General features: G+C 54.5%; 1 protein-coding gene across 1 annotated transcript in view; it reads right to left on the bottom strand.

The window, feature by feature from the left end:
- The window catches only part of EPHB2 (EPH receptor B2), a 185,917-nt gene that overhangs the window by 27,425 nt on the left and 131,585 nt on the right, over positions 1 to 26,907 (bottom strand). The window contains exons 4-5 of the mRNA XM_060015781.2: positions 14,353 to 14,508; positions 12,869 to 13,204 (exon numbers count right to left, since the gene is read on the bottom strand). Of these exons, the coding sequence (XP_059871764.1) occupies positions 12,869 to 13,204; positions 14,353 to 14,508 (492 nt within the window). The remainder of the gene's footprint in view (positions 1 to 12,868; positions 13,205 to 14,352; positions 14,509 to 26,907) is intronic.

Here is a 26,907-nt window from a genome sequence, read left to right as displayed (position 1 = left end):
GCACAAGGCTTCCTGAGATGACACAGCCTGTCAGTGGGGGAGCTGGCATTGGAACCCAGGTCTGCCACTCTCCAGAGAAGAGTTTGTCCATGAGTCCTGACCCGGTCCTTCCCTATTGTGTGACTGGTCCCAGGAGGGGCTGAGGACTCACCAGGGTGAGAGGGGCACCTCCTGCAGTCTCTCCTGGCTCCTGGGCAGGTCCGTGACAAGCGGATGCCCTGTCTTGACCATCACGGTGATTCCTGAAGGAGGCTGAGGCTGACCCTTCTCCTCCCACCCAAATCCTGCTTTCTAGGGGCTCTGACCACACTGACATGAGCATGGATCAGGGACCGGTAGGGGATCCTGGAGGATTAGTGCTTAGAGATCCTCATCTGTTTCCTCCTCTGTCTCTGTTCCTTTGTCCCCAGCGTGGAGGGAGCTGTCTATTGGTCAGAAGACCCAGGCCCTGCTCTCTGTCCTGCTACTAATTGCCCGGGCAACCTCGGGCAAGTGACCCCCCTCTCTGGACCTGGTTCCTCCTCTGCACCATGGGCACAGCTGGAAGATCCCTGTGATCTTGCAGCTCAAATGTTCCCTGCCTGTCCTTCCTGGTTAGCCCTTGTCCTGGAGTTGGATCAGCCCAGGGGCCAGTGTGGGCCGAAAGGGTCTAGGCTCCCCTCCAGCACCCCAAGGAGCTGTGGAAAATTGGCCCAAGACACCCCAGATGGGGTGGCAGCACCCAGAAGAAGGACTTGGACCCTGGCCTAGGTGTCCCTGAAGAGCCTCTGTTCTTTCTGCCACGCCCCCCCCCCCCCGCCCCCCGCCAAGGGAGGGCTGCCTGTCTCTCAGTTTGGCTCCTTGCCCTGCCAGGGGCAGTGGGCCTCCTGGGAAGATCAGGGACCCGGCTCCCAGCAGTTTCCTCCTTAGTCAAACAAGGAGACTCTGTCTTCCTTGTTCCCTGCCACGGTATCAAGAAGACCCAATCCAAAGGAGGGGCCCCACCAACCACTGCCTATTGAGCACCTACTAATACTGGGCTATGGCCTCAATACACATGCACCCATTTAATCCTCACAACAACCTGTGAAGCAGACCTCCTTCAGCCCATTTTGCAGATGGAGAAACTGAGAATCACAGTAAAGGGACTTGCCTGAAGCTACATAGATAGTAAGTGGCTGGACAAAGCAACATATTCTCATGCTTCATGAAGTCACTTGAAGAGCTTTCAGGGTTGTGTGTATGTGTATAATAATAACAAGGAAAAAGCCACTGACCTAACACTTACTGAGCTCTTATTCTGTGCCAAGCCCTGTTCCAGGTACTCAACACCTATTAACACAGGTGTAACACAGAATTCTCACAACTGCCCTACGAGCTGAGGGCTATTAACATCCCCAGTTTATAGATGGAGACACGGAGGCTTGGAGCTGTTCAGTGACCTGCTCAAGGCTCATGCGGCAAGGCAGTGGAGGGCTAGCCCTTGAACCTGGTGGCTCAGGCTCTCTACCAGCGCAGCCCTGGTTACCATGCGGTCAGCCCAGTTCCAAGTAAACGTTCACTGGAAATTAATGAGGAAATTGCTAGATCCCTGTGGAGGAGTGGTCAGAGCTCTTGGTGTCTTGGTTTCCTCATCTGTAAAGTGAGCCTAATGGTAACGTGCCTTGGGGGCTGTTGTGAGGACAGATGAATGAAAGCGTTTCAGGTGCTCAGTGCGGTGCCTGGCACGTGGTCAGTGCTGTGAGTGTTCACGGGTATCACTAGGCACTGGCCACTGTGCACTGAGCAGCTGACCTGCGTCATTTTGTTTGATCCTCTCAACAACAGTGTGGGATGGGGGTAAATAGCTGCCATTTGCAGAAGAGGAAACTGAGGCTCAGAGAGGTGTGGTGATTTCCCCAAGGTCACACAGCTAGTGAGGAGCTGAGCTATGCCTGAAGCTGAACTATCCTGCCCCAGCTCTTTTCCTGTTGTCCCTCAGAGCTGGTCCTACTCTCTGTCCCCTCCCTCCTTGAGCCTGTCTCCAGTCCCAGCCCCACCCCTCCCTCTGGCGCCACCATTGTGTAGAGCTTGTTCTCCTGGACTTCTGGCAGCCCTGGCTCCTCCGTGAGGCCTGGGCTGTCTATCCCTCTCTCCAGCCTGTCGTAGTCAGCTGCCCGTTGAAAACAACAAAATTGGTCCCTCTTGGAGTTTCCCAGATCTGGGCTAATCTGGGGGATCCTGGCTGGGGGCTTACCTTTCCTGCTGGCCCAGGAAGCACCCCGCCCCCAGGCCTCCCCTAAGCTTCTCAGCCCCCCTCAGACAAAACACAGGGCAGTGTGACCACTCAGGGTGTGTGTGTATGTGTGTGTGTGTGTGTGCGCGCGCGTGCGCTCATGTGCGCGCATTCACATGCACTGGAAAATCAGTGAGGATGCTTTAAACTCAGCCACTAGGGATTCGAGGAGGGATATGCCCTGACCCTGCCTCCAAGGGTCTGAGGATAATTCTGGTGTGAGGGGCTGGATGAGGTCATCTTCAGGGCTCCTTGGAATGCTGGGATCTCTCACCAAGGTGGGAGGGGTATGTATGTCGTGGGGGGCGCGTGCTGCCACTGCATGTCTGTGGAGCATCAGACATGCACTGAGCCCGCAGGGATAGGTGAGGAGTATTCTCATTACGCCGCTACTACGTGCATTTACCTAGTGCTTCCTGCTGAGAACTGTAGAAAGCTCAGCTAAGGAAATTCCAATCCAGCCCCCAGAAGGGCAGTCTAGGTTAGTGGCTGGGAGCCCAGAGGTGGAATCAGAGAGACCTGCATGCAACTCCCTACTCCTCCACTCCCCAATACTGTGACCTTGACCAAGTTCTCTTAACCTCTCTGAGCCTCAGTTTCTATACCTGTCCAATGGGGACCCTTACCTGGCAAGGACGCTGTGAGGATGAAAGGAGAAATGCAGGCAAAGGTTTACGTGTGACGCCCAGCACCATCAGGAGGGAGATATTATGAAGAATATTTCAATAGAGTAGAATGCTACCCAGGGCTGGGGGTTGGAGGAAATGAGATGTTGGTCAAAGGGTAAAAACTCCCAGCTATAAGGTGAATAAGTTCTGGGGACCTATTTACAGCAGGGTGACTATAATTTACAATACTGTATTATATACTGGAAAGTTAAGAGAGTAGATCTTAAATATTATCAACACACACACACACACACACACACAGGTAATTATGTGAAGGGATAGAGGTGTTAACTAACCTCACTAAGGCAATCATTTTGCAATATACATGTGTATCGAAACCTCACAGTGTACTCCTTAAACTTGCATATGATCTATGTCAACAATATCTCAAGAAAGCTGGAAAAAGATTTCAATTCAGAGTCACTGTGATGTTGGCACGATGCTGGGTGCTGGGGCTCAAGAGAGGAACCTTGCAGGGTCTCTGCCTTCCAGGGGGCACAGTCTAATGGAGAAGGCATATTTGTTTCAGCCCAATGAGTGCCTGCTCCAGGCTGGGCACCATACTAGGCAGTGGAGAAACCATGAGACTTGGACTTGGTGTGGAGCTCCTGGGCCCAAGCCTCCGTTTTGGAACTCGGCCAAGGTGATCCAGTCCCAAGCAGGGGTGAAGCTGCTCCTTCCACATCTCTCCCTGCAATTTCGCCTCCCAATAATGGAGGTGAAAGTGGTAGCATGTGTCCCTATAGATTACTGGACTTTTCCGACTTGAGTGGAAGTAAGGAGATAACCAGGAGACCTTGTTAAAACTCGTATTACTGGGCCCCTCCTCCCGCCCCCAGAGATTCTGGTTCAGCTGGTCTGGGATGGGGTCTGAGAATTTGTAGTTCTAACAATCTCCCAGTTGATACCGATGCTGCTGGCCTGTGGCCCCTATTTTGAGGAGTAGTGGATTCAGGGCCAGAGGAGGGAAGTAACTTGTCCAAGGTCACACAGCAGGTAGAGGTGGGCCTGGGACTAGAGCCTAGATCAGCTGAGTCCTGGTCTAGTATATTTTCCACCCCCCATGCTGCTTCTCCCAGCCCAGCTTCTGCCCGAGACTGCCCCTCTCATCTGCCCAGGCTACAGTATTCCTCCGGGGCCCACGGACTCAAGAGTCTTGACGCAGTGGTACAAGTAGTTTCAGGAGAGGCACAGGGATGGGGCTGCCAAGGCAGGTGGGGGCCAGACCTCCAGGCCGAGGAGTTGCTTTGTCGCAAAGGCACTGGGGAGCCACAGAAGGACTGCGGTAGGGGTGGCAACCTGTTCCTTAACTAAAACGCAAGCCTGTCATCTGGACAACCTCTGGATGCCCCATGATGCCTTAAAAAACAAAAAAGAGAAGGCCCCACAGCTAACACCTAACAATTCCTTGTTCGCTCTACACCAGGCACTTTTCCAAATGCTTTACGTCAATTAACTCATTTAACATTCACAGCAACCCTGAGAGGCTGGTATTACTGTTATACTCATTTTATAGGTGAGGAAACGGAGGCACTGAAGTATGAGGTAACTTGCCCAAAGTTACCAAGCAGTGGAGCTGGGATTTGAACCCAGGCCCACCAAAGTCCAGCATCTCCTCTCCCCTCCATTGTCTGCGGCCGATGCAGGCTGACCACAGAGGTCTTGAAACCAGTGGGCCTCAGAGGGCTGCTGCAAAGCTAACTTGGTCCGGCTCTGGCTGACTCCCCTCACCCACCACCCACCCGCCGCCCTGGCTCTGGGCGCTCAGCTGTTGGTGGAGGCAGGTCCCCCACAGCCATGGGGGTCTGGGCTCGGCGGGCTTAGCTGGCAGGCTTGGGTTACGGGCAGCTAACCCAGGCTCTGATCCCATAAGCCCCGTAACCCTGGGTGTGGCAAGGAGGAGGCATTTGCTGGGAAGATGATCAAGGCGGGCCAGTGAGGGCCAAGGAGGGCTGGCCTTTCTCCTGGAATCCAGGGGGATTAACGGCGGAGAGAAGGGAACAGATGGATGTTCTCCCATCCCTCCTGCTGCCCGCCGCCCACCCTGAGGTGTCAGGTTTCCCTGTAAGTTGGTCTTTAGGGAATTCTGGTATTTTCAATTACCAGCCGGGCACACCGGCAGGGGGATGGGATCAGTGGCGCCCCGTGACCCCTGCCAGGAGATGGAGCCCCAGGGAGCAAGCACAAAAGAGGCTTGTGGTCCAGAGGTTAGGGGAGGCTGGCCAGGCAGGGCCTGCTCTGCAGCGGGAGCAGGTGGTCAGGGGCCCTGCTGCCCCCAGCGAGCCCTGGGGGAGCTTCCAATCTCTTCACCAGCTGAGACCTGGGGAAGCAGCCTTCCCTCTGGGTGCCTCGTTCCCCCTCGGGGCGTGGATCCCTACTGAGTCCATGGAGTCGCCCTAATTCCTGTCTTCTGACATCCTTCACATGTAAGAAAAATAAATCTCCATTTGGCCTAAGCGACTATGGTAGACTGGTTGTATTACTTGCCTCTCTGTCTCTATATCCTTTGCCCTGTAATTTGTGTAATCAGCCTCTGACCCTGGCTCTGGGCTTGGCCGTGTGACGTGCTCCGGCCAATAGAATATAAGCAAATACGATATAAGCAGAGGCTTGAAAAAGCCCTCGCATGTATCTGCCAGCCGTCTAGGTGCCCCGCCATGGCCACGAGAACACGCCCAGGCCGACCTGCTGGAGGATGAGATACATGGAGCGGAGCTGTTGCCCCAGTTGTCCCCACCAGGGCCATTCCTGACCAGCCCACCGCACTCAACCCCGAACATGCAATAGATCCCTGACGAAATCCAAAGGGAAGAGCTGCTGAGGAACCCAGAGTAGCTGGAGCGCAAACATATGAATGCTCCCCGCCAAGACCCATCCAACCAGGAGACTCACGAGCTAGATAAGTGCTTCTTGCTTTTACGCCATTGCTTTTGCGGTTGATTGCTAAACAGCATTACTGTGGCAGCGGCTACCTGTTATTCTTCCTCCTGTTACAGGCAAGCTGAACCAACCTTAGATGATAGTCTGGGCGGGCAGTGCCTCCCCTGCAGAACGCTTGGGAGGATGAAAGAGGACGAGGCATTTAGAGCCTTCAGCCCAGGGAGGGACGCGCCCTCCCCCTCTCTCTTCCTTTCCCCAGGCATGGGCCTCACTGGGGGCCCTCTTGTCCTATCTCTCTCTGATCCTCTCCACCCCCAGGGAGAGAAGTAGGTGAGTACATGATCATGCCAGTTCTAGAGACCAGCCGCTGTGTGCCCGCTCCACAGGAGGGCAAAAGGATCAGAGGAGAACATGGCTGGCAGAAAGGGCTTTGGAAAGTCGAAAATTTTTCCATGAGAAAGCCATGTGGAGTGGTGTCACGGACAGAGACTCTGACACCTGGCGAGGGTGTTAGAGACCAGCTCCGCCAAGGGCCTGCTGTACGATCTTGGGCAGCCACTCAGGAACCTCTCTGGGCCTCAGTTTTGCTCTCTATAAAAGGAGGTGTTTGCACTGGATGAATGCTGATGTACTCTGACTTACGTGTGCATGTGATAGGCAGAATAACGGCCCCCAAAGATGTCACGACCTAATCCCGGAATCTGTGAATACGTTATCTTACATGGCAAAAGAGACTTTGCAGATGTGATTAAGGTTATGGCCCTTGAGATGGGAGATTATCCCGGATTATCCAGGTAGACCCGCTCTAATCACTTGAGATCTTAAAAGAGGAGAATCCTTCCCAGATGAGAGTCAGACGAGAGAGCGGGAGCTTGAGGGGGGACTCGACGCCCTGTTGTTGCTTCTGAGATGCAGGGGGGCCTCGTGCAAGGACCGGAGAGACGCCCCTGGGAGCTAGGGGACCTCCCAGCTGACAGCTGGCAAGGAATCGGAGACCTCAATCCTAAAAACACGTGGAGTTGAATTCTGCAAACACCCCAGTGAGCGAGGAAACAGGTCATCCCTTAGAGCCACCAGCAGGGAACACAGCCCTGCTGACACTTGATTTTAGCCTGATGAGATCCAGACTAGACTTGCGACCCACGGAACTGTAAGGTAAGAACTTCGTGTCACTGTAAGTTGCTAAGTTTGTGGCATTTTGTTGTAGTAGCAACAGGAAACTAACATACCTTCTGATTTCATTTCTAAGTCTAGCTGCCATCTATTGTGCCCGGTGCTTTGTCCACATTATGACTAACTTGGCAACCATCTTGCAAAGCTGGGATGGTGGAAACATGCCCATTTTGAAGGCGAGGCCTCTGACGCTCAGAGAAGTAAGGTTCCCTAGACAGCCTGGTCACATAGCTTGGAAAGGGGCGCGCTGGATGAGGGCAGAGTTTGTCAAGTTCAGCACTGATGCCTTTTTCTCCCACACGACCCCCTAGGACATGATGACGGGGGATCTTCCTAACTGGTCAGTCAGTATGGGTGGCCCCAAAGGCTGCACTTGCTCAGCCAGGCTGTGGTGTGGCAGGTCTAGGTACACAGCTTGCCCTACCTGTGCAGGAGGCTTGGCTCCAGCCAACGCTGGGCCCTGAGTATGCAGTGATGTAATTATTCAGGCTCTGCCAGTGACTTGCCTGGTGGGCAAGTCATTTAACTCTTAACACCTTGCTTTCCTTACCTGTAAGATAGGAGAATAACAGAACCCACTGAGGTTGGGGAGATTCATCGTTCAGGACTTGGTATCTGGCAAAAATAGTAAACCACTTGCCAAATGTGTGCTATTGTATGATTCGAGTGAATACAGAATGATCTCTGCTTTTTGAGTGCCTGCCATCCCAGGCAGCCTGTGAGGTACCTTGAGAACATGAGCTCAAAGCCTCACAGCGACCCGCAAAGAGGGGGTGGTAATGCCCATAAGGAAGATGCGATCGGACGCAGGCTAAGTGACTTGTCTGGGGCTAAGTGCCGGGGAGCAGCTAGGCTTGATTCAAAGCCAGGTTTGTTTGCCTGATTCCAAAGCCCAGACCCTTCCCTCCACCCCTGGGACCAGGCAGAGGTGCAGCTCTTCAGGGCTTGCTTGGGGTGAGAGTGTGTCCGCTGCAGTCCTGGAGGGAGGCCCGGAGTACTGGGGCCAGCCCCTAGCACAAGCCCCACGTGGCTGAAATGCTGCCTGCACCTAGGTCTGCATGGCTGCCTCCGCCTTGTCATTCGGATCTCAGCTCACATGCCACCTTCTCAGAGAGGCTCTCCTCGGACCCTCTGATGCTGCCGAGGCTCGCCCTCCCCCTCCCGTCCACCTCTATGTTGTCTTGTTTGTTTGTGTCGGGGACCGTGGACTCTGCACAGCCAGACTGAACCCTGCGTCTGCCCCTTCCCAGCTGAGTGAGCCCGGGCATGTGCTTGACCTCTCCCAATCCTGTTTCCTTATCCTCCAAGCGGGGATACGCAGCCCAGCCTGGCCTCCTGTCTCTGGGGGGCCCTGAGAGGACTCGTGAACACGGACGGAAAGGCATTCTGGAGTGGCAGAGTATAGTTCGAAGGCAGCGTGATGGCTTTATGAAGTCAGACGACAGCTCTGGCCCTGGTGAATGCCAAGGGATAGCGAACAAGGCCCAGTCACTTGCCCAAAAGAAATACTTTCTCCTTATAAGGGCATGAGCTAGATATTTATATATTGAATTTTAGGGTCCAGTTAAAACCAAGCACTGAATACATTTGTCTGGAAATCAAGTCCCCAGTCTTGTTTTCCAGCCTCATCGTACTTCTCCACACCCCACCTCACTCCATGCTTCTCTGGACCCCTGGGCAACTGCTCACCAAGTGTACATTGTGGTGTGCCCCTGTCTAGGCTCCAGGAGAACCACAGGGAGGGAAAGGAGACTCACTGTGAACCAATGCATGGTGGTGGTGGGGAGACAGGAATGAAATGATCAAAGACGTGAAGCTAAAATCTCAGCCACGGGAACTTGAGGGCCATGGTGCTGGGGGCATGTGACCAGGTCAGGAAGGTCAATGAAGATGAGCTAGGTCAAAAGGAAGGGGGAGGGTTTCCCTGGTGGCGCAGTGGTTGAGAGTCCGCCTGCCGATGCAGGGGACGCGGGTTCACGCCCCGGTGCAGGAGGATCCCACATGCCGCGGAGCGGCTGGGCCCGTGAGCCATGGCCGCTGGGCCTGCGCGTCCGGAGCCTGTGCTCCGCAACGGGAGAGGCCACAACAGTGAGAGGCCCATGTACCGCAAAAAAAAAAAAAAAAAAAAAAAAAGTAAGGGGGAAAGGGGCAAAGCATTCCAAGCAGTGGGAACAGCATTTGCAAAAACCCTGTGGCAGAGAAGCTTGGTGCCTTGGAGGAAGAGAAAGGAGAACTCTCCCTCCAGTCTGCCTTTTGTACTTCCCTCTCCTAGGATACCTTCTTCTCCGCACGATTCCATCTCTGCTTATTAGAAGCTTCTCTATTCTTCAGAGCTAAGCTCAAATGCTTCCTCTTCAGGAAGTCTTCCATGGCATGCCTTTCTCCCATTTCCCAGGAGGAAATGATTTCTCCTGCCTGTGATCTCCCTCACCTCCCAGACCCCTCCTTGGGTCCTCATTTATGCCATCTAATATGTAAACTCTGTCCATGTCTTATCTTCCCAACCACGGCATAAATCTCAATGGCAGGAACTGTCTGTTCTACAGTGTAGACTTGGAGTTTCATGGTCCTGGGTTTAAATCCTAGTTGAGCCCACTTAGTAGCAGAACTTCGCATAAATGACTCCGCTTCTCTGGGCCTCTGTTTCCTCCTCTGGCAAAGGGGGATAGTGCGGTGAGGGTGTGTGTGGCTGCACAGCCCCCACCTGGGCTCTGGGCATCTATGAGAGAGGGGGGCTTGTTAAGGGGCTTGGAACAAAGAGGAGGGGGAAAGGGTGGTTATGACCCAGAAAGCCTCAGGGCTTTGAGGGCTTACAGGGGCTTGGACTCACTTAGACCTGACTTTCCCAAATTTGTCTGATGCTAAGAAACACTTGAGCCACTTGTTTAAAATGCTGATTCCCAGGTCTTATTCCTGGGGTTCTGATTCAGCAGGTCTGGGGTGGGGGCAGGGGACCTGTGTTCTGAAAAAGCTCTCACAGTTCTGATGCACAATTTGGTGGGGAAATTGAGGCCCAGAGGGAGGAACTGATTTTTCTCAAGTGTGATAGGTTGGATGGGTGATCTCAGCTCTGCCTCTATTGTAACAGGATCACGCACCCACACTCTCTGCCAAAGAGCCCTGCAGGGTGCGTTCACTGTGGATGACTGTGCCACAGGCAATGGCATGGGTTTATGTGGCCTGGCTTGGCTCGGCCACTTGTGTTCACAACATTCACCACAAGAGAAATGAGCCTGGGGGGCTGCTAGTCCAAGGAGAATGAGCAGACATATGGAACAGACTGAATCCAGCTCACATTCTGGAGCTCTGCCCACTTCAGAGGACCTGGTGCCGATTAGCTAAACCCTAGCTGACCCAGAGACTAGTGAGTGAGAAAATAATTATTATTGTAAAATACTGGGTTTGGGGGTGGTTTTGTTATGCAGCATCATTGCAGCAGTAACTGACCAATACACTAAAGTCACATAGCAAATGAATGACAAAACTGGGATTCAAACTCAGGTCCCCTGTTCCTAACCCGGGGCTTGTTCCTTGCTGCTTCTGCTTTTTAATCCTGAGGGCTCCCCCTGCACCCTCCTCTCTGGGAGCCCTCACTTCCACTCTGCCCCATCTCTCTATTCTCTGGGAACTTCCAGCTCCAGACAGGAGGGGTCCATCCCAGAAGCCTTTGCTGCTAATAAGCTGAGCTGGTTAAGTAGGCAGTTTGACACTCAGGGCTCCCAAATGGATGCAGGGGAGGCCTCCACAGCTAGGGAAAGAACTCCAGGGGCTCTGGGGAATTCTAGCTCCTCCCAGGTGAAGAGAGTTCCCTCGCCTCCACCCCCACTGGGAGCCTGGCTTCCCTCCCTCAGAGCTTTGTCAAGCTGGAGAGACTCACAGCCAGGTGTGTTTGCCAACAGCTGCTGGCTTTGGAGAGTTCTCTCAGATTGCCCTCCTTGAGTCAGTGCCATCCCAACCCCAACCTGAGGGCGGCTTAAATGTACCCACGGGCCTGCAAGTGCTGCAGCACATGCCCGTAACCGCACCATCTTGGCCCAGCAGCACCACGAACGCTGACAAACAAAACCACACTCCTTCCCACACACAAACACACGGACGGGCTGAGCCACCTTCAGATATACAAACTCAAGCCCCTCAGATTCAGACACACCCATGCTCACAAATGCACGTATATGTGAGAAGCCACATGGCCAGTCACGTGCAATCACAAACACATGGTCACTCGGACATAGCCGATGACACACCACACATTCTCACAAATATGCACACTCACACACGCACGCTCCTCAGACCCACAGTCATGGTTCCCTGGATGCACTGTGGACTGTGCTGAGGACTGGAGTCTGTTAGACCTAGTCAATGCCTGCCTTGCACCCTGCCTAGCTTAGTGACTCAACTTCTCTGAGCGTCGTCTGTGAAATGAGGACACAGGTTCCTCCTACTCCAGGAGGCCGGGGGGTGGCAGTGAGGTCACGTGTGAAAGCACTCCTCAACCAGGCAGAGCTGGCTCCCCATCCCCCTCCGGGTCCTTAGGCGTGCCCTTCCTCCTTCTCAAATTCCATTTATTTCTATCATTCCCTTCAAAATTCTGTTAGTCTTTCAAACTGCAGGTCAAATCCTGCCCCCTCCAGGAAGCCTTCCTGGACCTCCATCTCTGGATGCCCTGAGTGCTTACTGTGTGGGCCCCACCCGGCATCAGAAAGGTAAGCTGGGCAGCCCATTCACTTTCCGTCCTGGAGCCTGACCTCCCTTGGCTCTACTTAGATGGGGTCCAGACCACGCTTCACAGCAGGGGCTTGGCAAAGGTTGCTGAGTGAGGAACTGGGGGGCACACTCACAGTGCCAACCACAGAGTCTTCTGCAGGAACCACAGGAACCAGAAGGTTCTTGAAAATCTCACATGGCCCTTGGGTGGGGATGAGGCTGGAAAGCGCCTCCTGGACCTGGCCATCTGGAGGTCCCAGGTGACCCTGAGGATAGTGGCTTTGGTGGAGAGGTAGGGCCGGAAGCCTGAGTACGGTGGAGTGAAGAGGGGACGGGGGGAGGTAGTGAGACGGCATTGTTTGGCAACTTTTTTTGTTGTAAAGGAAAGAGGGGCAGATGATGGGGGTGCTACATGGGGTCACAGAAAGGATTATTACAGATGAGCCTGGGGAGAGGAGTTTTGGTGGAGTTAGACTGGAGGGGGCTGAAGGTTCAGAGAAAGCACGTGTGGAAACTGCTAGGTGTCCACTGAAGTCTGTCTCCCCACCTTCTGCTGTGATGGAGGTCTGAGCTAGGCTGGGAGAGATTACATCTCCCAACCTCCTCTGTGGCTCGGTGAGGTCCCGTGACCACGTTTTTTCCAGTGGACCATGCCCAGGAGCGACGGGTGCCACTTCTGCCTACCTTGTTTAAAACATATTGCTGCCCTGGGTCTTCCGTCTCTCCCCTTCCTGCAGGCTAGAGCGCAGACAAAACTGCAACTCAGCTTCAACCAAGCAGACAAGGAGGATGGAGGCTGGTGAGACAAAACGGAAGGAACCCGGGTCCCTGAATCTCCAAGTGGATCAGAGCTACCCTGCTTACCTGGACTGCTCACCCCTGGACTCTTACATGAGAGAGAAATGCGCTTCTGTGTTCTTTCAGCCACCGAACAGTGGGCCCTTTTGTTACAGCAGCTTTACTCTCACCTTCAATAACACATGCTCAACAAACGCTGCAATTATTATATATGCCACTACAGTAGAGAGGCAACACTCACTCTCCCAGGTGGCTGGATCACACGGACAGCCTTGGAAAAGAGGAAACCACTCCACAGATGTGAAGGAGTCTTTAACAAGGGCTGGCAGGATACCCATCTGGCTCAGCATGGCACGGAGCTGCCCCGGGCGCTTGCATTTGAAGTGCTTACCTGCTTGGTTGGTGGTGATGTTCACAGAGGCGAACTGCGGTGAGAAGGGGCTCTGGTCGGTGACGCCATTCACGGCCTGGATCTCAAAGGTGTACTGGGTGTGGGCCAGCAGGTCACTGATGTAAATGCGAGGCTCGGTCAGGCCCAGCTGGCGGGGTGCGTACTGTACGTTGTCCCCACAGCGGGTGCAGGCGCCCCGGCCCGAGCCACAGCTCTTGCAGATGATGTTGTAGACAAGATCCTCACGGCCACCTGAGTCCCGGGGCGGGCTCCACTCTAGCATAAGTGAGGTCTCGTTGACACTGGAGATCACGGCCTGGGGTGCGGAGGGGATGGCTGGGGAGGTGGAGAGGTGTCGGTCAGTGGGGGCTCTGGGGGTACGTTCCCCAAGAGATCCCTCTGTGCCCACTGCCCTGGCTCCAGCTTAGGCCTCCCAAAAGGTTTCCTCCAAATCCTTTCTCCTCTCCACTCAACAGACAGGCTTCTAGAATATAACTCGCATCCTGGTACACACATCTGCTTAAACCTTTCTCCCTGGACTCCACCCTCCTTGGTGTTCCTCGCTAGGGATAGTCTTTTTGTGCTGGGGATTATATCCACTCGATATCTATTTCCCCCTTTTCCTTATAACCCAATTTTATTCAGGGTGGCAACTACCTCCAGCTAAAGACTATACTTCCCAGCCTCTTGTGATTAAGTGCTGGCCACTGATATACAGAAATTGCTGGTTAGGGCTTTTTTTTTTTTAAGAAAAGAGACAGCTGCAGCATGTCCTTTTGTCCCTTTCATTCTTTCTGCTGCTGAGAATGTGTGTGATGGCTGGAGCTTCAGCAGCAATGTTGGACTATGATGTGACCTGAAGGGTAGAAACCACATGCTATGGATGGAGGAGCAGAAGAAAGTGCTGGGTCTCAGGGAAGTTCATGGATTTACCACACTACCCCCAGGGCTGCCTATCTTTGGGTTTCTATTATGTGAGAGAATAAATCCTTATGGTTTAAGCCACTGGGGTCAGCTCTCTGCTACTTGCAGCTGACTGCCATTCCTGTCTGATACAGGGTTGTGACATTGCCCTCGTAGTCACCCTGTTCTTGGAGAATCTTGGCTTGTGATTCAGGCAGCTGCTGCCAGGAAAGAACACTAGGAAGCCTTTTCTACCACAGACACCACCTGTGTTGGTTCTTCTTCTGCCAACTTCCCATTCTCTGTCCCTTTGTGAATCAAGACCTTGACTTCATACTCCACGTGACTTAGCAGAAGGGGATAAGGAGCCAGATGCCAGCTCTGTGGTGTCTGCATGTTGGCAGCATGACTACCCCAGGATGGTCCTTTCCAGCCAGTTTTCCATTTCCCCTCCCACCAAGTAACTGGCTGCTCCTCACTTAGGAAACTATAGCCGGAGAGCCACCCAACCCTCGCTCTGAGCTTTTCAGCAGGGACTCGGGACTCGGTCAGGCGTCGCCCTTCTGGGGCCCTGGACGTACTTGTGCAGGGCATGTCCAGGGGGTCCAGGTCTGCTCTGTAGTAGCCATTGCGGCAGACGCAGTTGGTGGCCCCTTCTGAAGTGGTCCGGCTGTTGATGGGACAGTGGGTACAGGCCTCATCCCCTTGGTTGGCCTTGAAGGTTCCAGACGGGCAACCTGGAGAGAAGACAAGGAGAGTCACTGGGGAAACCATATGAGGACTCAGGCCACAGGCTTGGAAGGACGGTGCAGCATCACGGAGTGGCCACACAGGATCACACAGCAGCCACACGGTGTCACTGATGGGGAGCCCCATCTCCTGAAGCTCTTGGGGGTCTCCAGGCCCCAACATGGCAGTCCTAGCTGCGCCCAGAAGGTTTCAGGCTACCTGGTTGCTTGTCTCTGAAGCTATCTATGGGTTCAGCTGGTGCCCCTAGCAATCATCCTTTGTCTACTCCAGGTTGGCTGTGCTACAGCTTCTAGGACCAATCCTGACTTAGTCTGAAGGCTCTGCAGAGGTCTAGGGCAGTGCTCATGGCTCAGTCTTGCTTACTAATGGCTGGCTGGGCTCTGATTCTTGTAACTAGATTCCTGGGTTCCAGATGATTGTGATGATTACAGTAAAAAAAAGCCCTAGCACAGCACGGGGCACGTAGAGAGGTGATGTGGTAGAGCAGGAAAGGACGTTGGCTTTGGAAGCACACAGACCTGGGTCTGCTGCTTTGGCCTTTTTCTAGTTGTGTGGCCCAGACAAGTGGCTTAACCATTCTGAGACTTGGTTTTTTATTAGGAAAACTATGATGTTAAGACCCATTTCTGCAGTCTATTGTGAGCACTTGGCATAAGTGTGTAAGGCACATGGCATGAGGTCTTGCAAGGTGCAGGTGCCCAGGGAATAGGAGCTGTTCATTAGAGCAGGTGTTTGATCAATTTACTGAGATAAAGAGGGCTTGCAGTACCAGGGACAGCCTGGGGAGGGCAGTATTTACACTTGGTGGGCATTCAGCAATCTGGGCTCTCCCATGGGCTTTGGCCTTCTTCCCTGCTCTGGGGGGATGCTCAGGATTTGGATTCAGGCTCTAAAGCTCAGGGCTTAGGGTGACCACTCCTGTGTGGGCCTATGTGCAAATCCACCCTTCCCTTCCTCCTGACCCTGGGTTGGGAATCAGGAGGCCTGGGGTGTAGGCCCTGCCCCTTTCTTGGCCTTCTTCTGCTTACTGGGGTTCATAATCGCAGCTCTGTTGTGGTGCCTCAGGTGGGGGATCAAGCAAGGGGTAAGTGAGAGGTGGAGAGGGAAGAGCTTTCCAATGGACAAGTTCCTCCTTGGGATGAAATGTGGCTGAATTGTCCACAGGCCGGGGGCTCTCACCTGGATTGCATTCCATGTTCATGTGCTGTGTGACCTTTGGCAAGAAACTCCACCTCTCTGAGTGTTAGTTTCCTCATGTAAATGGCTCACACAGATTTCCCGAAATCATTTTTCCAGGCCCAGTCTTCAAGCTTATCTTGCAAGTCCAAGTCTTAGCAACTCACCCTCCTCCCAACTCCTCAACCAGCTCCAGCCTCAGAGATGCTGCCCTCCTCGGTCTTACATGACTTGCGTTCAGGGTACTTGACCTCCCTGCCATAATTATTCATCAAGGGGATCTCTTGGCCATGCCCTCGGCTCCCCCAGGATCGGAGCCTTGTCTGAACCACAGCTCCTTTCCCTGTGCCTAGCATAGACCTGGCACTGAGCAGGCGCTCCATAAATACTTCCTGAAGCCGCCTGCTGAGGTGGAAGGAGCTTGGGCTTTGGCGATCACGTAAGTAGAAAGGCAGTGAGGAACGGTGGTTAGTGTGCAAGCTGCCTAGCAAATCCCATCCTAGCAATCTGTCCCTGCCATCTGGCCTTGAGCAAGTCACTTAAGTTGTTCCCTCATCTGTAAAATGGGGACAATAGTACCTACCTCCTAGCGTTGTTATGAGGATTACATTGGTTATTCAGGCAAAACTGCCTAAACAATTCCTGGCATTATTCAACTGTATCTGGTTCACGTACCAGTCTGCTGGGTGACCTCAGAAAGGTAGTTCAACCTCTCTGAGCTACAGTTTTCTCATCGGTAAGAGAGCATCTACCCCATAGAGTAGCCATGAGGATTGTATGTGATGAACAGGGCCTGGCCCAGGGTCAGGCAGGGGTTGCAGTTACAATCTCAGGGAAGTCCCAGTAAATAAGCCAAGGACAGTTCCCCCTAGGGTGCTAGAAAACAGAATCCCCCATCCCCCTGGGGCCCTACTTTGCCTGCTTTTTGGAGGGAGTTTCCAGAAGGTGGCACCCTTCCTAACCCTGCAGCCCTGGCTGATGCCACCCTGACCAGGCCCTGCCAGGATCTCAGAGAAGATCTCGGCTTCAGCCCAGTCCTTAAGGAGCCGCCAGACAAGGAAAAGACAGTACTTTGATGCAACCAACCAGGCTATGGTGACACCAAAGAGGAGGATGGCAGTGAGTGCCTCGGGCATCCATCGTACAGAAACCAGGCAGGGCTCAGAGTGTAAATATGGACTGGACAACATTTATTGAGTACTTATTAAATGCTGGCACCGTTCTAAGGACTTAACCCACAGTAACTCATCGATGCCTCACCCAGCCCTATGACAGAGGTAACGTTGTCACCCTCATTTTCTGATGGGGGAAAGAAAGCATAGAGGTGAAGCAACTTTCCGAGGATGTGGGCTTACGGTGGCAGAGCTGGGATTTGATCCCGGGTGGTCGGACTGCAGAGGCCACTTCCCTAACCACCACACTCTTCTGCCTTTAGGAGACTTGCATTGGGCCAACAGTCCATGAGTGCCGGGCAGGGACTGGCAGCTTCTGCTCCGGGCGCCTGTCCAGGGCTCTCTGCACTCTGCCGTGCTGGCCCTGGAACCCCGGAGTCCTCCTGCCTGCCCTCTCTCTTAGGCACCCACCTCTCCCTGCTGGCTGGACGAAGGGGCAGCCCACCATCTCGGCACTGTCTAGTTAAGACACACAGGCTGCAGCCCTGGCTCTAGTTGAGCGGTTGACCTCTCTGAGCCTCAGTTTCTTCTGCTGTAGAATGGGGACACAGGGATCCTGTGAGGGTCTAGGACTATCCTGATAGATGCCAGAAGCTTTTGGCCCCAAGACTGGGATCCTCCTGGCTCCCTCTCAGGCGAGAGCCTGCCCAGCTTAGCACGCCTCTTCCATCTGCTGGCGGTTCCGCGGGCCTGGCTGGTGGGTGGCTGCCCACTCTCCCCTCCACGATGTTCCAGCCCCTCCATCTGGACCACCTTCCCGACTGTCCTCTCCCATCGCCATGTCTTGGCCCCTCTTTGACTCCCTAGGCTGCCTCTTTCCACTAGGTGTACTGCCCGGCCACCAGTCGGCCCTCCCACCGGGCATTCTACGCTTTCTGTATCTTTTGTATCTTTGTGCTTCATAAAACCCGCTCTTCTGTCTTGAGAAGTGGTGTCGCTTTCCACCCGGTCACCAGGAACCCTGGGTGCCTCGTCCTTCCCCTTACCCCCTGCAGCCCATCAATTACCAGGTCTTTCCTCCTCAGCAGGGCCCAGTCCTGGCTCTTCTTTGCGGCCCTCCCACCCCCGTGGGCATCCAGAAAGCTCCTCCCACCCACTCCTCAGCCTCTCACGGCCATCTGGCCTCCTCCTGCCCACGCTCCAGGGCCGGCTTTCTAAAGCACAAACCTTTCTGTGTCATTTAAAAATCCACAATGGTATACAATGGAATACTATTCGGTCATAAAAAGGAATGGAGTACTGATACATGCTACAACACGGATGAACCTTGAAAACACTCTGTGCTTCATGAAAAAAGCCAGACACTAAGGCCACATAGTGTACGCTTCCATTTACATGAAAATGTCGAGACTAGGCACATCTATAGAGACAGAAAGTAGATTAGTGGTTGCCAGGGGCTGGGGAGAGCAGGGAATGGGGACTGACTGCTAATGGGTACGGGGTTTCTTTCTGAGGTGATGAAAATGTTCTAAAGTTGACTGTGGTGATGGTTACACAATTCTGTGAAAACACTAAAAATCACTTAATTGTACAATTTAAATAGGTGAATTGTATGGTATGTGAGTTATACCACAATAAAACTGCTACTTAAGAAAAATCCACAAGAGCTCCCTAAATTCCTCCGGGTACTCAGGACCCCAAGGCTGGCACCTGCCCCCTCTCAGTGCCCACCACCCCAAGCCTTTTGCCTGATGCTCCATAGTCAACCACATATGGTGCCACCCAGGCTCACACACACACCTCCGGCCTGTCTCTCCTGCCCCGATTACCTGGAATGCCCTCCCTTTGTCATCAGGCAAACGCGTGCACCCCTTTAAGACAGTGAAGGTACACCCCCTTCCAGGAAGTCTTCCCTCAGCCCCCACAAAGGGTTGAGCTTCCCACTTTAATTACTTACAAATCTGTAATTATCTGGCTGGACTGTAAACTGTGAATACGAGGTCAGGTACCTAGTGAGTGATGGATGGGGGTAGTGAGAGCTGGGAGTATCCAGCTCAGCTACCTTGTTTGACATTTGAGGCAACTGAGGTCCAGAGACGAGCAGACACATGGCTCTTTACCAGCAGAGGCAGATTCTGATCCCAGGTGTACTGAGTGACTAGGGTGTGCCAGGGCCTCAGCTCCCATCAGCCACCTCTTCTCCCACAAAGAGGGGTCCGGGGCAGCTCCCCCGTCCACGTTGCCCAGGGGCCCAGGGGTCACGCTGCTCCTAGCTTCTCAGCTGGGAAGGCACCCCGTCCTGCCAACACCTGAGTCTCCTGTACAGAAGTGGTAAGAAAACAATGAGAGCTGCAGTCACAGACTTGGGTGGCTGCACCTCTGACAGGTGTGTGGGCTCAGACAGGTCTCCCGCCCTCTCTGAGACTCAGTCTCCTCCTCCGGAAAGGTCGCTGATGATACCTGCGTGGTGTAGATGCAGTGAGAGCCTCTGAATGGGTAGCCTGCTCCACCTCTGCCTCCCCGCCAATCCTCCGCAGTGGTTGGAGTGATCTGACTGAGAATGAATCAGAGCTCAAACTCACCAGGGGCTCCCTGCATACTTAGAATGAATGCACACACCTAGCCCTGCAAGGGCGGCTCTGGGGTCTTCCTGACCCTTCCTGCCACTCCCCTCAGTCTTAGTCTCTGTTTCCTTCATTGAGCCTCATCACAATTTGTAATTGTATTAGAAAACAATTACGTCTGTCTTGTGTGCCATCTGTCTTCACCCTGCACTGGAAGTACCTGGAGAGGAAAAGAAGAACCGGGTTTGTCTGGTTCTCATTGGTTCCCTAGCTCCTGGCAGAGTAGTGGGAACATAGCAGGTGCTCAATATACATTTGCTGAGTGAACGAATATACCCCTTATAGGGTTTTGTGAGAATCAGATGAGAAAGTGGGGTAGAAAATACTTGGCCAAGTAAATGCCAGGTTGTTACCGCTGTTATCATGTCAATTTCACCAGGCTGCATTGATGCTCAGATCCCTCTCCACCTCTCAGTGTTCTCCCCACAGGTCCTCCCGTCAGCCTGTCCACCAGGGTGACCAAGTTGTCCCCAGTTTTCAAGCTGGAAGTTCTGCATCCCAGAAATGCCCTCAGTCCCAGACAACCCTCCTGAATGCTTCTCAGCCCCATCTGTCACCTCTCTCTTCTGTTGGCAGTTCTCTGGATGCCCTGGCTGCACATGCACTGTTCTCCGTGCCTGAATGTCCTTCTCTCTCATCCTCCTGCCCTGCTGGATTGGTGAATCTGACATGTGCACCTCTGGGAGGCCTGCCCTCCACTCTCTACAGCACACAACTCAGACTCCATGGACGGCTGTGTGCTGGTAAAGGGCTGGGGAGGGGGGGAAAGCCCTGATTTGTTGTGTTTGCCAATTTCTATGGTGAAAATGCTCCCATCAGGGCAAATTTCATGCTACCAATCTAAGATAACTGAATACTGAGTTGGGAAGAAATGCCCAGAGTCAGTTCTTGTGATCCAAGCCACCAAAAAACAGCCCATCCCACCACTGGACCTCACCCATATGTAACCACCCACTAGTTGGTGAACCCTGGTTTAAGTAGGGGCTGGGGCTTTAATCTCTACACCCTGAGCACCTAGTACAGGGTATGGCACATAGTAGGTGCTCAGTTAATTCAGTTTGTCGAATGAAGGCAGGTCTGTCTTCCTAACTGGACAGTGAACAAATTAAGGGCAGGAGCTGTGGGTTTGATAAGTTAACATACATAAAGTGCTTAGAACATACAGCAAGCGCTATATAAATGTTAGGTATTATTACTCACCCAGCATGCAAGGACAATAAAAATTCCCACTTATTATGTGCTTTCCGGGTGCCAAGCCCAGTGCAAGTGATTTACATGGGTTCTCTCACTAAATCCACATGACCACCCACGGAAGTAGGTACCATTATCACCCCCATTTTACAGATGATGAAAGTGAGGCTCAGAGGGGGTGAAGTGAATGCCTCAAGGTCACGCAGCTACTAAGTGGCAGAATTGAGGTTTGACTCCAGGTCTTTGTGGTTCCAGGACACAAAATTATCAAGTTGCTGAGTGGAGACACAAGTGGAGACCATCTTGTCAGGGCTACTTAGGGGACAGGGCTTGCTGGGGTCACTCAGCAAGGTGGAGCCAAAGCCTGGGCCCCAAACCCAGGACCTGGAGCCAAAGCAGCCAACCAGCACCTGCCTTCTGCAGACGCCCAGAGCCCTTAGCCAGGCAACCGAAGGCAGGGATGGCAGTCGGCCGGGAGGAGGAGAGAGGATTACGGGGAAACAGATTTTCTCCTGGCCTTCCCCCTGGGCTCCGGGGATAGGTGATAATTGACCGAATGAGCCATGAGTCAGGCCGAGGCAGGGCTCCATCTGGCCCTGGCACGGCGGGGCTGCTAATTGGCACCGGGTGATCCTCGAAGCCTCCTTGGCTGGCCTGCGGCTGTGCTCCCCCTTCGCCTCCCAGAGACTCCGGATTAAGCCCCAGAATGCCTGGTGCCACAGTGGACTCAGATGTTGTCAGGCCCAGTGTGCCAGGCCTCCAGGGTGGGCAAGGAGTTTCTCTCTCTTCCTGGGGGGTCCTGTAGACCAGAGGGCTCTGTCTGTGGCTCTGAGTAGAGGCAGGCTCACCACAGTCCCACTCCCACTCCCGAGAACTTGATGAAGTTGAACCTGGGTATGAACTGTGTAGCTGGCTGCCAGGGCGGAATCCCAAGCCTGCCTCTTGCTAACAGTGTGACTCTGGGTAAGTCACCTCACTCTCTGTGCCTTGGCTTCCTTGTCTATATAATGGGGGGAATGATGACACTGCTCTTATAATTGCTGGGAAGATTACACGAGTTAATTCACAGAAGGCACTTGCAATAGTGCCCGCCTGGTTCATATTAAGGGCTATGCAAGTGTTTGCTTTTATTATATACATTCTTTCTTGGCCCACCACTTGCTCTGTGCTAAGACCTGGGGATAGAGAGACAAAGAAGTAGTCCCTGCCCTCAGGAGTGTGGGTCCAGTTGGGGAGATGGTGAGTTATGAATTTATTCAAGAGGTGCTTATTAAGCCCCTATTGTGTACTAGGCACTGAGTCATGCAGACAAAAGGCCCAGGCCCTGCCTGTTAGAGGCTACACCTGAGCAAGAGTCTGGGACGCCTGTCTTCAACCAGGGCTGACTGTTGGCCACTGCGGGCGGAGGGGCCAGGGAGTGGTCCTGGGCTCAGCAGTGCCAGGTTTGAAGGGCAGCTGGCTTACTTTCCTGCCTTGGGATCTCCAGGTAGTATTGGATGTGGGTCGGGGAGAGGAGTTCGGACAGAGAAAAGAGTCCTAGGCCCAGAGCGGGGAGGCCAGGGCTCGGCTGCCCCCTCAGCCCCTTGCTCTGTGAGTCCAGGCCACTTCCTGCCTCCTTTGGCTGTGGCTGGGACCATCTCTGTGGCCTCTTCCAGGCTCGGGACTCTGGCTGTGGACAAGCTCAGGCACCCAGCCCTGGGCCCTGCATTCTCCTTGAACTGTGGAAGAACTGATCTGTGTGTTTTTAGGGGCTTATGCTGAGCGTTTGTCAGGGCTGAGCTTGTGGTGTTCTTGTGGCTGAGTGGGTGGGGTTTTGGGGTCTCCCTCATGCAAAGTGTCTTTTGCATTTTGCACGCTTCCTGCTTTTGCTGCTGAAGTTAAGCCAGGGGAGTCAGTACCCCTGAGCCGGGCTGGGCAAGGGTGCTGATCTGTGCCAGGGGCAAAGCCACACTGGAAGCAGGCGACAAGCTCCTGGGCTGGAAAGAGGAGCTTCTGATCACCGTGTGTCTACGTGTGCCTGCTGGTGCTGGGCCAGGAGCTTCCGGAGCCCATAACCTCATCAGTCCTCATAATCACCCTGTGCGATAGGAGGTGCTATTCCCATTTTAGAGATTGGGAAACTGAGGCTCACAGAAAGGAAGTGCCTCGTCCAAAGTCACTCAGAGACATAGGGGCAGAGCCTGTGTCCCCACAGTCCACGCTCTCACATTGCTTCCGAGGCCCTCAGTGTTCCAGCTTGATGAAGGGGGCCCCTCCCTGACCAGCCCTTCCTCCCTCAAGGGGGCCCTGCCCTTCCAGGTTAAGTCCAGGAAGTGCCTCAGGGTCATCCCCTTGCTGTGGCAGCTCCTACTGGGACCACCCAGGGGATGTCAGTCATCCTGTCCCCCTCCCCCACATGCCCAGGCTCCCCCCACTTGCCCCTGCTGGGACCCGGGCTCTGTGGATCCCTGCCAGCAGCTGGCAGGACGACAGAAGTCAGAAGGCAGGAGCTGTGTTAACACGCCTCCTCTTTGCCTGAGAGGGGAACCCAGGGCTTCCCCCAGGCCAGCCTCCACGCAGCCGGCTGCTAAGTCCTTTCCCTGCTCAAGACCCTTCAGTGGCTCCCTTGTGCCTGTGGCGCGTCCCGCCCGCTTCAGCCTCCCCGTCAGGGTCCACCTCGCCGGCCTCAGCTCCCACAGCCTCCCAGCCGAGCCTTGGGCTCGGGTCACAGGAGGCAGCTTCCGGCTCCCCAACGGGCTGTGCTCGGTGTCACCTCTGCCTGCTACGCGGTCCCAGCTCCAGCCTGGCTCACTCCTCTTCGCCCTTCACATCTCAGCTCCAGCTCCTTTGGGTCCTTCTCCTGGGATGCCACCCTCTCCAGGGCCAGGTTTAGGGCCTCCCTTCTGTGCTCCTGAAGCCCCTCGCCTCTGCTCCTGCATGACTATACAGGTGTGACTGCCCCTGCACAAGGCCCTGAGCCCGGTGGCAGTGGGTGCTCATAGCGTCTGGCACCTCTCAGCCCCGGGGTCTGGCTGAGAGGTGATGGACAGGGGGTCTCAGGAAGTGTTTGTGGACTGACTGACTGAGTCTGAGAAAGGTGGAATCTTGTGCTTAAGGTCACCCAGCTTGTGTGTGGACTGGAGACTGTGTTCTAGGCCTCTTGACCATGTCAGAGACTCCAGGGCTCATCCGGGGCCCCCAGTAGCGGGCTCTCTTCTTGGCATTTGGTTAACGTCTGTCTCCCCGCCTCCCACTATCCCACCTGCCCAAGTGTGAGCTCCATGAGGGCAGCCCCCGTGCCTGCCCTGTTCACTGCCTGGTACAGAGCAGGCCCTCTGTAACACCTCACTCGACAGCAGGCTAGAAGGCCCCAAGGTGCGGAGGGGCGAGCTCACAGACGCCTGCGGGAGCCAGACCCTGAACCCCACGGCCGTGAAGGTGGGTTAAGGGCGATGTACTCCCGGCTCGCCAGCCCCTGGATACTACGTCAGGCCCCCAGTCCCGGCTCTGGCCCACCTCCCTTCCTGCCATCCTCACGGTGGGGGCTGAGGGCTCCCGCCCGCCCAGCAGGCAGCCCCATTCCTCCAATTTCCTCCCAATTAATCAAGCTCTGAACTTTTTAATTATCTGCCTGCAGGGTGACTCCCCACTATGGTGAAGCAATTAAGGACGTTTCTAAGTGTGGTGTGTCTGCCGGCAGGCAGCTTTGACCAGACCCTGATGGAGGAGGTGAGCGGAGAGGGGGACAGGAGTGCCCTCAGGTCATGGGGCTACTGGAGGCCGTCCTGGGTTCCTGACCAGGGCTATTCCAGGGATCTGGGGCCACACTGTCCAGGGTACGCCCACCCCCCTGCCGCCACCTCTGTTCACGCGACGGCTCTTTCTCTTCAGCTGGAATCTGGCTTCCCAGATTCCAGACAGTTACCACGTGCCAGGCGCTGGGTTACGTACACGCTTTGCAATTCTACTGCATCCTCACCTTGACCCTGGGAGTAGGAAGTATAATTATCAGAGGAAACAGAGGCTCAAAAACATTAGGCAACTCCAGAGATGCAGCTGGGATTTGAAGCCAGTTCCGAGTCTACATCCACTTCATCAACTGTCTCTCTTTTTTTTTTTTGCGGTACACGGGCCTCTCACTGCCGTGGCCTCTCCCGTTGCGGAGCACAGGCTCCGGACGCGCAGGCTCAGCGGCCATGGCTCACGGGCCCAGCCGCTCCGCGGCATGTGGGATCCTCCCAGACAGGGGCACGAACCCGCGTCTCCTGCATCGGCAGGCGGACTCTAAACCACTGCGCCACCAGGGAAGCCCCCATCAACTGTCTCTTAAAGAACAGCATGGCCTGTGGAAGTGCCCTGGAACACTGAGGAAGCGGGGTGGGGTGAGGTGGGGGTGTGTGTGTCGGGGGTGGGTCAAGGAGAGGCTGTGCAGGAGATGCCAGCGAGCTTGAGAGCTGCTGAAGAACACAGGCTCTCCATAGTCCGGGTGGCCGGTGGGAGAGGGCACTGCAGGCAGAGGGGCAGCCAGTGCAAAGGCACGGAGGCCTGAAGTAGTATGGTGCGTGTGCGTGTGCGTGTGTGTGTGTGCGTGTAGCTGCAAATAGTTCAGGGTCGCTGAAGCATGAAGTTCAAGTCTGGGAGAGGTGGGAGATAAGCCTGGAGAAGCAGGTGGGGTCTGGGTCACTGGAAGTCAGAAGGACCTTCACGATCTTCTGGTCCAAGCTCCTCATTTTATGACTACAGAATACATGACCCAGACAGGGACAGTGACTTGCCTAAGGTCACACAGCAAGTTAGTGGCCGATGGAGCTGGGGCTGCAGCCCAGGAGTCCTGATACCCAGACTGGAAGGGAAGGAAGAGGGGCAGAGGAGCAGTAGCTGTCAGCTCACTGCAGTAGCCTCCCGACTGGTTTCCTGGCTTTCGCCCTTGCCCTCCGACCTCCCCACTCTCCCCTGGCTGCAGCCTGCTCTCAACACACCAGCCAGAGGGATCCTGGAGAACAGGAATCAGCGGTGTGTTGCTTCTCTGCTCCAAGCCCTTCCGCAGCTCCCACCTCACCTGGAGTAAAAAACAATAGCCTACAAAGCCCCCTTTACCTCTCTGGTTAAATCCATCCCTAGGCCTTTTATTCTTCTTGTTGTAATTGTATCTCTTTTACCTCTCTGAACTCACTCCTAGAAGCCTCCCTGTCTACCCCACTGCAGCCACACTAGCTTCCTGGCAGTCCTGGAGTATATCAGGCCTCCTCTAGCCTCAGGGCCTTTGTACGTGAGGTTCCCTTGCCTGGTTCAAGTCCTAGCTGAGCTACTTCTTCACTACATCCCTCTCTGAGCCTCACATCCCTCATCTATAATTGGGGTTAATGTTGTACTCCCCACCTTCCTCCCCAGGCTAACATGGGATCCTCGTGAGAAAATGGGGAACAAATAAAGCTCCACAAAAGCCCTCCCTCCGGCTCGAGGCTATCACTGCAACAGGGCTTGGAAAGGTCTTCACTGGGTCCTTGAGAAAACAGCCCCACAGACGAGCAGTGGGCTCCAGGCCCCCAGACCTTAAGCTGGATCAACATGGCGGAGCTTCCCAGCCTCAGGACTCACACAGGCTGGAGAAGCGAGTGTTAAATCATAATCGCGATGTGCCCGAGGGGAAGCCGGATGTGCTCGGAGAGCTTGACACATCTGGCAGGGCAGGCCTGAGTCCCCCGGCACATCTGGCTGCTGTATTGACAGGTGGTGTAGTAGGTCACTGAGGAAGGGCCTGTCAGGCCGGGTCCTCATGCCATGAGTGGGGGTGATGGCCGGATGGAGCTGGGAGCATCTCCCAAGCTGCCTGCAGGCCATAGCCCCCCCCTTGTGGATCCCTGCTTCAGGCCATCCACTGGACTTTGGTGTTGTGTTCTGAGAGGCCGGCTTAGGACCTAGAACCTGGGCCGCCAGATTCCAAAATCCCTGCATCATCCTGTTGGCGCCAGCCGCCCCTACTGGGGCTTGGGGAGCCTGGGAAAGCCCCCTCTCCTCTCCAGCTGGGGGGGGTGCATTTTCAGGGTCACCTCATGGAGCCCTTCCCCTTATATGGGATCCAGAAACGTGGTCATCAGCTCCACCTGAGGGAGCCCCCTGGGCTCCTACCTCCTCCCACCTGCCCCAAGAAAGCCATGGTCATTAATAAAGGACACAATTAGCTGTCAGTGGAGAACATGTCTGGAATTTTTTACCTGCTCTGCGAGCTCGGTTAAGGCAACAAACCCCAGGACCCCCCGGGAAGCAGCTGCCACACACCTTTCAGGGGCCCCCTTTGCCCGGG

The sequence above is a fragment of the Delphinus delphis genome, chromosome 1 (genome assembly GCF_949987515.2).
Source record: "Delphinus delphis chromosome 1, mDelDel1.2, whole genome shotgun sequence".
In the NCBI taxonomy this organism is placed as follows: Eukaryota; Metazoa; Chordata; class Mammalia; order Artiodactyla; family Delphinidae; genus Delphinus; species Delphinus delphis.
Note: the sequence above shows the minus strand (reverse complement) of the source record. Positions and strands in the feature narration are given on the sequence as shown.